Here is a 12,855-nt window from a genome sequence, read left to right as displayed (position 1 = left end):
TCAGGTTGAATGGGCTATATCTATTTCATGACTTTTCAGTTTCTTGGGGAAGAAAAATCACCATTTTTGGTTCAGCCTGGACCAAGCTGGTTGGCTTTCTTCCATTTTTTCTGTCATGACAAAGAATCAATCAGCTGCGATGCCTCACTGACTGACCCCATTCCCACACAGAGCCGCAAAAGTCAGCATTCACACAACACAACTCCATATAACCTGCACACCTGGCAGTCAGACAGAGTCCTTCAGACACATCAGCGGAAAAATAACATTCAACTCGCACGCTGTCAAATTCCATCACAGAGATGGCCAAAGATCCTAATAGGCACCGAGTGGTGTGGTATAAGACACGGTAATGTCAGAGTGACAAAGGGGCTGTCATTCAGACCAGCAATTCCTGTACCTGCAGCTCATGCAGGCAGCAGCTGAATGCTAGTGGTTTGGGTATCACCACATACTAAATTTGTCCCAGAAACTATATTTCCTTTTAACAATGCATTGCACAAGAAAAGGTATATCTACATGTAAAAACACAGCATGCAGAAAACAAGTGATAAGACTTTTAAATACATACACATACCCCTTACATTAAAAAAAAAAGGTCGTTTTTTCATGACTTTAACTTCCCAGAAGGAAGTTTCCTAAGAAATGAATTCTTGTTGGTAATTTTAAGTTACCATTTTCATTCTAAGCTATCTGCATTGCTTCGTCAACTCAAAGGTTATGAAAGGAACTTTTTAAATGTATGTAAAAGCAGTATTATTAATGAATTGTAATATTTTTTCTGCAATTGCTTTGCGTTCACACTTTAATACAAACTTTTTAACACATAGCTGTCAGCAACCAGAGCTCAGTTACATTCAGTTAACACTGCTGCCTTATTACTTAATCATCTGTTAACACAACATATTACTTTTCAGTAACACGCGAAATTTGTTCTGGAATCCAGTCATGGTACTACAAAAGAGATATTCGGGAAAGAGGGAAGGGAGTGAAGCACACGCACGTCACTCCTGCAAGACAGTCAGTCTGCAGGTAGCCCATCACGTTAGGGATGATGACAGTACTAATCACATAACCAACTTGAGGATGTCTCTACGATATCCAGGCCAATCGCCCGCAAGCACCTAAGTGAAAGTCAGCAATTAGCACCCTGCCACTGGCCTCCCCTGGGTGTAAACTCCACAGAGGGTCTACTGGATCTTCCTGTGTTTTCTAAGAGGAATAAGTATTACTGCACTAATTGGTGCCTTCAAGCATACTAGCTCCTGTCTGACAGCTCAAAATAGAGTTTTACTGCAGAAAAAATCATGTACTATTTTAGATCAAAGTTTGATTTATGTACGAAAATTTGCATGAAACCCTCTTATGGACAGCATGCCATGATGACTGTTGTAAATAAACTCTGCTTGAAGGGATTAAGGTAAAATGTTAATTTTGACTATAAAATTGATCAAAATACTGTATCCCTGAGAGGCACAGGAACTTATGTCACAAAAAGACAGAAGAGCAGAAAGATTTTATAGCCTGTAACAGCCAGTTCTGAACAAGGACTAAAAAGACAGTTGTAAAGATTGATTACCCGAAGGACACAATAGAAAACAAGAGAGCTCCAAAGGATTTCCAACTTTTTCATTGCAAAAGATCTGCCAGACTGGACCAATAAGCACCCAAAGGCAGAACCTCCAGGAGTTCCCCCATGGCTCTGGAACTTCATGCACATTTTCCAAAATGACATGCAGCCTAAGTCCCACCCAGGTTTTTAAATGTGCCTTGTAATAGGAAAGACAATATTTATAGCAGTAGAAAATAGCTTCAGACTGGGAACCCTCTAAGATGAAGGATCACCAAGGGTGATCCACAAGAATATGAGCTGACAACTGCTGAGTGTCTAGCTCATGGCAAGATTTCTCATACTTCAATGCATATCTTTGTTTTGACTTGTTTCTTCTTGACATTGTTAACCTAAAGGAAAGAAAAATGCCTTGGCAAGGACTGTCATCTGCTAATCCAAAGGGTAATTGATTCAGATCAAAATTAGCAGTGATGATACTTAGAACATTTTTCTCATTCATTTATGGGGAAGAATTTAGCGTCTCTCACTTTTTTCCTTGATTATGTGTACAAGTTGCTTTCATGACCTTAAACTGTTGTTATTCTACAGAGCCAGGAAAAATATTCTTTCGTTAATGAACTATTCACTGGTGACCTGAGAAACCATAAAAATGAAGTTCAGTGAATTACAACAGTCGTATCCGAAGTTTGGCAGTAAATGGCAAATAACTTCCTGAGTGTTTTACTATGTTATTGTGCAGTCACACAGCACTCAAATCAAAACCACTCAATCCAAGCTAAAACAATAAATACATCAGGGCATGCAACCAATAAATTGTTACAGCAGCAGCAGACAAAATAAACGTGGCTTCAATATGGATTCCCTATAAAAGCTAGAAAATGCAAGGATATATAGAGCCTGATAACGCAGAGAACTAAAAATTGCCTGTACTAATGGATGTACAATAAATCAACATTTCCTGATGAATTTTAGACCTACTAGCTGGCAAACAAGCCTCCTAATGATAATCAGAGTTTCCATTCATCTTCTCAGAGGTTACCAGATTTTGACTTCCAGTTTGGCATTAATTAGAGTTAGTTGAATTATTAGCTGTTTGTATTTGCTTCATATTTTGTCCCTTTTCCTGCTGGAGATTTTTTTTTATAGATCGCAGTTTACAAATTCTTGGGCTCTTTGCAGTTACTGGGGGGGAGGGTGGAGGAAGGAGGCTGTGTGAGCAAATTTGTTATTACAGGCTTTTCCCAGGCTGCTCAGTCAGACAATTCACTAGCCATGGCAGTGCCATTGGTCACTTGGGTTTTGTCAGTCATGTTTCTACAACATTTAAACCCAACAAATGACAACTGAAAAATACCAAGCATCCTAGGGAATGCACAGAAGCCTGATTGCCTAGTAAATGTGAATATTCCTACGAAGAATTATCCAAACATTTGGGGTAAAAATAAATCTTCTCAGGCTATGAAACAGTAAATAAAATGGGATACAAACATGACAGGACTGTTTCTAATAGTCAAGCAGACAAACACAAAGAAACTACACAGCAAGATACCCAGGCATTTCAAGTATTGAATATCTTTTAAAATTACAATTGCAAACTGAAATTCAGTGATATTATCCTTTCAAATCATACTCCCATGAAATCTCTTAGGCCATTTAGTAGCCAGCATGTAGCAGACAGCATTAGGAGCATTTTTCAACTCTGGTTTATTCTTCTTTTTTATTTTTCCTATCACTTGTCAAAATAATTGCAAAACAAACACATAAATACATATAAATATCTGCATACATAGACCAACGACAAACCTGGAAACTAAAATCCCACTTATATGAAAATGATTGTGTCAGATACATTCAGGAAATGCAGCAGAAAGAGAGAGCATGAGACCAAGCTTACAGTGAAAAATTAAATCTCAAAGAGGTCCAGCCAGCTTCCACCACCCTCAATTTCTCTCTGTGCTACCATGACTACACTCAGTTTTCAATATTCTAGCAGGATTGAATCTGCAGGAGGACTCTGCCCAGGAACATAATTCACATTTTAAGTCAGTTTTAACTCTTCAGGCTTTAGAAATCAGAGAATCTTACCTCCATGAGAACAAACAATGCTGCAAAGAAAAGGAGGGTTGCCCACTCAACTCTGTTCAATATCATTTCAAAATCATGGATGTCTGCTAGCACTAGCAGCCAAATGGCTCCCAACATGGCAATCCAGCCTGCATTAGAAAAAGAGAGAACAAAACTTTATACTTCACAGACTTGTTATGTGCCACCAAAGTAAAAGTTACAGTATTGTGTTTTTCAGGGCCTTGAAGACTCACTGGCTATGTGCTCTAGAAGATAAACAGAGGAAGGGAAAAGCTCTTTAAAACAGAAGAGGGAGTGACTTTAAATAGCAAAACAAGGTCTTTCCAGACAGGATCCCTCTATACATCCTGAAGTGTTTTAAGACGTGTATTTTGGTAACTGATTGAGAGAAAATGCAAATCAAATGCACAAGCAGCCAGAGAATGTAATCAGCGAATCTCCTGTCCGAGCAAGGCTCACTTTCTCTCTGCACAGTTAAAATGCTTTCTGGAGCTGTTTGATTCTTCTGACACATTTATGTTAAACAATGGAATGGGATTTCAGACATGAAACAAAAGGGGGTTGGGTGTTTTTTTCCTCAGAATGATGCTCCTCTTTCTTTCTTCTCTATTTTTTTCCTAAACAGCAGATGATTTTTTTTTAAATGCAAAAAACTAAGATACATAATTTAAGATTTTTTTAATGGCATGGAAATAAAGCATCCCAGCTCTTCAAGTTATTTTTCTCTTTGCTGTGACTATTTCATACAATTTATGCTATCTCATATATTCACAGTCGGAGAGTGATGGATTCACAAAATTGCAGAAAAAGTGAGGAAGAAAGAAGAATAACAATCTTTGCTGGAAAACAACTTTAAGTCACAAACTTATAATCAAATAACAAGTGTAACTTAGGGAGAATAGGCCCCTGCTACAAAGCAGATAGATGAATAAAGTGAGCCCTCTCCAAAAGTCTTCAAGAACTGTAGTTATAAGAAAATTCAAAGATAGAAGACTGATTCATAAAAGTTTAGGCCATTCAATTTACAGCTTGTGTGTAAGTGTTTTTCTGGTAGGTTAAAAGAAGAAAGAGATCCAAAAACACCCAACAGTTTAAAATCAAGCTATAACCCATTTAAATCCTATTTAAATATAAAAGAAATAAAAAGACTAAAGGTTCTCCCTGTTCATGAAGCTGTAAATATACAGTGTCACATATATAATATACACATATATAATGTCACATATATAATATACAGTGTCACATAAATATTCCCTAATCAAAGAATGCATTTTGCTCTCTCAAATACATTTTAGGAGCTTTCAGTGACATACTGTACTCCTTAAATGAGAATTTCAGGTTAACTCTGATCAGTAAGGAACATCTGCTGAAAATATTGCATTGGGGCAATCAATCAGGCCTGCCCAAAAGCCAAAACCACCAGCTCAGGAGTTACTCTGGCTGGTCTGTTTTGTAAGGAGAGCTAAACCAGCGAGCTTGACACTAGCTCCAGCTTTCATGTTTTGAGGTGGGTTTATTTTCTGCTATCGTATTTGTGCAGCAGTGAAATCATACTTCTTGCATTTTTTGGTTCCAAAAACAAAACACTCTCTGTAACACCAACTCTTCAGCCAATGACCTATTTCTTTCCTCTCAAGCATCTCCAAGTGCCATCTCCCTGATTCAGCTCTATTCTTGATGCCCCTAACCTGGCTTCTGTCCTCTCCACTTGGCTGAAAACATGTTTTTCCAGCACTACAAATGACTTCTCCCTTCCCCAGGCCTCTCCTCATGATCCTTCTTCTTGAAAAGCTCTGACACAGCTGATCACTTTGGTTTTGCTGTTTCCTTGATAAGCGGCTCTCACAAGACTTTTTCTTTAGCCTGGTGCAAAAATAATCTACAGGGAGATGCAGGGAAATCCTTGTAAGGAAACAGGTATGAAGGGCTAGGAAATTTAATGGTTTGTCAGCAAAAATACCACCATATAGGTGGAAACAAAGCCAAAGCTAAGCAGAGAGCTGAAAACTGAAGGAATTTTGTATCCCAAATTTCATAGCTTCAGCTCCTACATTATTCCCCATACAGATTTTGATTAAAATCTGATCTGAGTGCCTCAGTGGATCCAAAAACCATGTGTCACAGCCAGCTCTGCTCACGTCCAAAGACAGAAAAGCTGCCATGCTGCAAGCTGAGCAAGTCTATCCCCTGCTTTGGTCACAGTGATCTAATCAGAGTGTGTGGTCAAAAATAGCTTCTGCATGAGCATCATACTGCAAGGGAGGAGGAGAGCAAAAACAACCACAAAAGAGAGCAGGGTGGGAATAGCTGGTCCCAACTTTTCTTGTGAAGAATGACATTTTTACCACCCACTGCAAAGAGACTCCAGGACTGATCTAAGAGTGGTAATACTCTGTACTGCTCAGGATAAATGCTGGATTCTGGCATAAACCAAAAACATATGAAATTTTTTTGTGCACCAGACTCTGGGTATGTGTATAGACTTTGCAAAAACAGTTACAAACCACAGGGACAGGAAAGCGAGGGGAGTACTGTCAGTTCCTGTCTACCATGCCTTTGTGCTAGCATAGTTGATTTACTGTCTTTCCAAAAACAAAGTGAATCTGTCCATGCAAATTAAATAGTTCATTTCTCTGAACACAAAGAAAGGGGTTATGGAAATGCACTGCCTAATTTTCTCCTGACTGTCATCTTGGCTGTTCTCTGAATTCCAGTAAAGAACAGTGGGCCCAACTCCACCTTAAATAAATAAAGATGATGGCAATTCCTGTTAGAGGAATACTGCAAGGGGACGTAGATGTGTGCAGATCAGGAGCTTAGTAGCAGAATTTTACTGCTATTTTGTACAAATATAAGTGACAACATTACATTTTGTCACATACATTTTCTATGTAAGTACAACAAAGTGAAGAATTAAAGAACAGCAATTTCTCAATAGTTCTGGAACGATCTGTGATAATATCTCGGCATTATTTCTACCCTCCTGCCTCCAACAAAAATAAATCAACTTGAACATGCTGTATGGAGATAACAATTATTCGCTAAAGCTAATGAAATATAATTGAATTGCACATGAGGTGGATACAGTCAGGCATTTTCTAGCACCATGAGTGTTATCAGCATGCATTAGCTCCACGCATGCAGCTTTGCCTGAAAGAACAGTGCCCTGCCTTACAATATTGTTCCCTGGGAATATGGATGGGCAAGGGATGTGTCTTCCTGCAGTGCTCCAGCAAGTACAGCTCTCCGGAGGCTCAAACACATCAGCTGCCAGTTCTGGCTGCACAGAGCTTATTTCAGTCTACACACAGAGTCTGTTCAGAGTATATTTGCTTTCCTTGCTATGCCTGCGAAGAGGAGATACAGCTACCCATCTCTCAGAGGAAGGGCACAGTAAGGGAGCGCAGAGAAGGGCAGAGGAAGAAGGAAGTCTCTCCAGGAATTTGGGGGACTTCATGCAAGGTTTCCAGTCACGATGCCTTTCAGTACCGTGGTTTGACTTCAAGCACTCTGCAGCTGGATGAGAGTAATGTCTTCTTCTGAAGCCTGAAGGCCACGGTAGTTAGAGTATCCCATAACTGCGTGACTGACTGTTCTCTGCTGAGAGCAAAGTTAACTGCAAAGTTAGCTATAACGTTGTCAAAGTTAACTACAAAGTTAACAAACACTTGGCAGCCTGCCTTTCTAAGTGGGCAGGTTTTCTAAGGCTTTTCCAAGGCCTTTCTGAGTACGTTCATGACTGTGAACATACTATATCAGCGTTTTATATATTTGGGTAGCTTTACATTTGCCCTGGCTTCAATTTGAAGCTATTCCTTCCTTTTTGAAGAATTGAAAGTACTAGGATACATTAAAGACTGGCTTCTCTGTTCATTTATTTGCTAGCTTACTGGGTGTTGTGGTTTAACCCCAGCCAGCAACTAAGTAGCTCTATCCCAGCCGAAACCAGGACACTGGGCCACGAAAGATGGCCAGGAGGAAGAGAAATAGAAATAATTTCAAAAAATAACTTCGCATTACTATACTGAAAGCAAAGCCCATTTATAATTCCACAGAGCACTTCCTTTAATACCCTTTAGTGCCTCTGTTTCACATCAGTTGATGTTCTGGAAATATAACATGGAGAGAAACTGAATCTAAATTCCCTTTCTGCACTGATATGGTACCTGTTGAAGACAGTGACAGTTTCTATTTATTTTAGGAAAAATAAAATGAAATTTTATTATAAAATGCACCTTGCAAATTTATAATGCATTCTTCATAGAAAAGATTCCCATGTCTTCTGCTTGGGACCAGAAAAAAGGTGCAGTAGAAATAGCTTGAGTGCTTTGCTTTTCTCATATACTTTACCCAGTAGGGAAAATCACCTTCGGAACAATAAATAGCTCGTGATGAGCAGAATACAATTGCAATCCTACTCAAAAAAAACCCTTATTTTGAAATAATCAAGCAGAAGAACTTGAAAATAGAAAACAATCTAATAGAATCAAATAGAAGTCTAGAATACGTGGGAGGAAGGTAGGTGAAAGAGAAAGAAACGGAAGAAAAAAATTACTGTGTAATCTGTAGGCCTTTCAAATGTTCATTAAGAAAAATTTGTATTCCTTAGTAAAAGTAACTTTGTCTGACCTACTACCCGCTGAAAAGCATAATAAGCTTCTTCCTAGCAATGTGAACATGTAGACACTGTATGTTCACTTTACGTGCACAGAATTTGAAGTAATGTATTTATGAATACTGAGGGTACACAGAAATTTCACTTTTGTGGAAACTGAAATGGCACTTGAGACATTTACACTGAAAACCAAAGCCAGGATAACATTGCACGATCCCAATGCTGGCCTGGGCAAAACAGCATGCTGGGGTACTACATTTAGGTAGGAAGAGGTAAAACTGCACAAATCTAGGGTGGGAAGCAACTGGATGCCTAACAGTCCTGCAGAAAAGACTAAAGAAATACAGTGGATCACAACTGAACCTAATGGCCCACTGAAATACAGAACGAGGACTATAAATGGTAAATCCTGTGAAGCAACCTCTGCTTTCCATATCCCTGGTAAACCCTGAGAAGATATACTTTAAGTAAGATTGTACCCTTTAGGAAATCCAAGGCAGAGAAGTAAGCACAATCAACAGTCTGAAAAGTTTACTTTTGAGGAAAAAATTAAAGAATCCAGGATATTTAGCTCAAAGATAAGAAGATTAAAGGGGTCCTGGCAAGTCTTTGGGTATGTACCAGGCTGCTCCAGAGGGCAGAGAGCAACCTGTTTGTGGCAGCAGTAGCGGGTAGGACAAGAGGGAGTGAGGAGGAGGTGTAATAGCAGTGAGGAAGATTCAGGCTACACAATATTCAGGGTCACATATTTATAGTGGTTGTGAAATAAGTAGAGGGTTTTTTAAAATCAGCTAGACCAGCTTCTGCCAGATGAAAACATAATCCTCCTATCTGCAGACAATGGGATGGACACACTGACTTTTTAGGCATTTGTCACTGAGCAAAGTATGATATCCTTTTTCTGTGATCTTAACAATTCTCCATTTGTCAAAATGGGCACAGCAACTTTTTGTGAACTGCAGAAATCCTTTTAGCCCACAATGTCCCTTACAGGTTTACCAGCGAAAACATATTTGGCACTCACCTCTGAATAATTTTTTACCCAACATATTATTGAATATATGAGGAAGTAAAGTCCATCACTGTGTTCCAACAGCTTAATCAGAAGTCTGATTAACAACCCCTCAAAATTTAGCCTAAGGATGTATGCCAGTCTTTCGTATACTATGTAGCTGTAATGTTATGTAAAGCATACACTCAATTATACTCTTATATGAGCATATAGAACTATTGGGGTGAAAAAGTTAAATCAAAGACATATTTCCAGTAGTGCTTGCTCTACTCATGGAAAATGTTTCATAAGTAGTCCTGAATGTGAATGAAAATGTCCTGTATTGTGGTTTCTGTAATTTTTTGTTTTATTTTATCAGGCATCCCTGAAAATATACCTTCTGAAGTCATGCTGAATGTTTATAAGTAATACTTGCTGTCAACTAATAAGCACTGTTTTATCTTTAATATTCTTTTTTTATAAAGTTGCCTTCTTACAAAACAACTTGCTGGTCTTTTGAGCAGTCTCTTTTCATAGACTTAGCTTCATAGAAATCATTTTCAATTGTTCTGTGCTATTTGTAGCACCACAGTTTAAGGCTACTCCTTGGGAACAGAACTGTGATGGTGACAGTCCAGGACAGCTTGCACCGCAACAGGAAATGCTTGGAACAATACAAGAGGATTAAAAGAACATGAAAAAAATTGGTGGAAAGTGTAACCCCACACAAGGCAAAAGAAACAGAAACCTATGCTGATAGAAGGTAATTGCGTCGTTAAAAACCAGAAGTGTAGCATAAAACAAGGAGGCAGAGGACTAGCTGCTCTGTAATCACAGATCAGCACGTGTGCATTAAGAAAGGATGGGCTGGAAATTTTTGCGCAGCTGTAATACCATGAGGTCAGAATGCAGAAATCACATTCACCATTGTATTGCAATGTCAACACCTAACTTTGTTAATTCTCCAAATGCAATTTCACAGATGAGATAGGATGGCATTCAAGATAGAACACTTTAAGAAAGAAACCCTGGTTAGAGATTGCTATAGCTAGGCACTGCATATACAGGGAAGATGTGTTGGCAGATATATAGCTGTGTATATTGCACCAATCCATAAGTCTAAAAAATTTACAGAGTTATCTCAGTAAAGGTCACTGCAAAAAAACACAGTCTATTGCTATAGCCTCATTGACTCTTGTGAGCCAAAAAAAATTTGAGAAGATGCAAAAATCAAGACAGAGGAAAGGTCAACTTTTCTAGAAGTATGCAATAAAGCACAAAAGCTGCACTAGCAGATACAGCTGTTACTGGTTCTTGTTTTTTTTCTTGTCAAGTGTACGGGCAGCTGCAAGCACAGACGATATTTTCCATGCTTACTTACATGTTTGTAAAGATGACTGTGCAATTTCAACAGCAGAATTTTTTGAAAACTATCCTAAAAGAAGTTAAGACTGCAAGGATCATGGAAAGCAGGTTTCTTTTATTATCAGGAGCAAAGTGTTATGCTGAGAAGGAGCAATAACTAAGATCTGGACAAGACTTTCTGAGTCTGAGTCAATGCTGACAGCATCAGTTTAGTTCCATTCCAACATTCTTATTATTACAAAATAATTGTCAAATTTATTTTTAACTCATATTCATATATACTGTACCAGGAATTTTTTCAACATCACTATGAATCAAAGATGTACTAAGTCTCTTAAATACAGTTATGTCCATTCTCACTTTAAAACAACAATTCATATCTTCAAGGTGAAATCACATCTCCATACTACATACTCAGAGGCCAGCAGGTCAGTCCCATGCAGTGTTCTTCTTGACCTCAGTGTAAAAGTACTAGACAACTTAAACCACCACTACTGCATGCCAGAACAGATAAAACAGTAGATGAATGAAGCAAGAGCAGGGAGGCAAAGAGCACTAACTGAGGTCAAATATACCAAACTCCACTGACAGTTGTAGCTGATACCTCCTGGGGAAAAGGGCTGCAGATCAGCCCCTGCAAGCACAACTGCAAGGACCCGGAAGGGTCTCCAGAAAGGGCTGAAGACTTTCAAAGACGAGTGCCTAACCATGGCTCTAATCTTACTATATCTTACTACATTAGGCTGGACACTCTTGTCAGATGCTACAATTGTTGCTCTGTTTACGATTACCAGGTCAGGAACTAAAGAAACCACTTTAGTCACAGAAAGCAGTGCTACAGCTTCATGTAGGTGGAGCATTAATGGAAAACAGTAACAGAAGAAAGAAGTTGCCACAGACAAGAGTGCACAGAATGAGTAATTGCAGCTAAAAAGGGATGCATAGGATGATACCAAAGGCCCCAGATTTATCAGCAACTCAACAGTGGTTAGTTATAGATGATAGAGCAAACTTAGGAGATGGTCAAAACCCATTTTAGGGGTAACAAAAAGCACAAGAAACAAGTATGTAACATACATACAACATACCGCATATGATACAATTGGGTATAATGCAGAGCTGAAGACCAAATTTGAAAAAGCAAAGTCTAAAGCTTTAGAAAATGTATAAAAATGGGGTCAAGAGGACACAAGCACAGGGAGGAGGAAACCATCAACATGAACACTATTCACCTCCTGGTAAAGAGGAGGAAGACACCCCTATCATGTTCATCCCAGCAAAAGCCCGAAGATATCAACACTTTGTTGTGACTCCCCCCAACCTAGATCTGTGAACCTTAGCACCCTGCAGAGCATCAAAGGGTGACCCTAACAGCAGAATATAAGGAGATAGTGGGAGTATTTTGATTTTTTGGTTTTTGTCAGGTTTTTTATACAACAGTTTTAACTGTATGTTAATGAGTTTTGTTTTGTATTAATTAGATAATTTGGACTGTGTTAGTATTATTGCAAGAGGACTAACAGTAACTGGGTTTTGTGTTTTGCTTATACTGATACAACTTTTAATTAGACTAACAATAAATTCTTAGCTCCAGGTATAAGGAATGTTCCCCTTTTTGCCCACAATATCACAAGCATAACATCACCACCAATACTTTGAAAGCAGGAGCCTACTGCCATAGACAGATAGGGCATCCCTAATCCAAATTTTTGGGGGACCAAAACCATCTACTTTACTGACATGTGTGAAAGAGTTTCCAGGCAACCACAGATTATTTAAGCTGATATTTTTAGCTGTATAGAAAAGGTCCATAAATGTTGCTTCCCAGGCTTTGCATCTGGTTCCTTAATTTATCAAACTATGTTGGAAAGCTTTACAAATAAAAAAAAAAAGGGGGGGGGGGAGACAAGGAAAAGAAAATACTTGTTGTGACAACTTTCAATACAGTTGATAATTCTGTATCATTTGAGCAGATACTTAGCAGTCAATACCTACAAGCTCTCCTCAGCTAAAACTGATTAATATCACAGACCCTAGATTATCTGGAGATAAATGTTAGATTCAGTGACAAATTAAAGAGCAAATGTGCACTTTTTACACTGAGGATATAGTGATATAAGATGTGAAATATAAGATGTGCTAAACTTAACAATGTGGCTTTTGACATTAAGCCTATGCTTTCTTAAATCTATGTCATTCACCATTTTTTATAACTTAATAGCTGTC

The 12,855-nt window shown here is 38.5% G+C and overlaps 1 protein-coding gene across 1 annotated transcript in view; it reads right to left on the bottom strand.

Moving 5' to 3' along the window:
• OCA2 (OCA2 melanosomal transmembrane protein) overlaps positions 1-12,855 on the bottom strand; it is a 180,305-nt gene that overhangs the window by 71,279 nt on the left and 96,171 nt on the right. Inside the window, exon 18 of the mRNA XM_072853227.1 lies at positions 3,659-3,786. Coding sequence (XP_072709328.1) covers positions 3,659-3,786 — 128 coding nt within the window. The remainder of the gene's footprint in view (positions 1-3,658; positions 3,787-12,855) is intronic.

This window comes from Ciconia boyciana, chromosome 1, assembly GCF_034638445.1.
Source record: "Ciconia boyciana chromosome 1, ASM3463844v1, whole genome shotgun sequence".
Taxonomy (NCBI): Eukaryota; Metazoa; Chordata; class Aves; order Ciconiiformes; family Ciconiidae; genus Ciconia; species Ciconia boyciana.
Note: the sequence above shows the minus strand (reverse complement) of the source record. Positions and strands in the feature narration are given on the sequence as shown.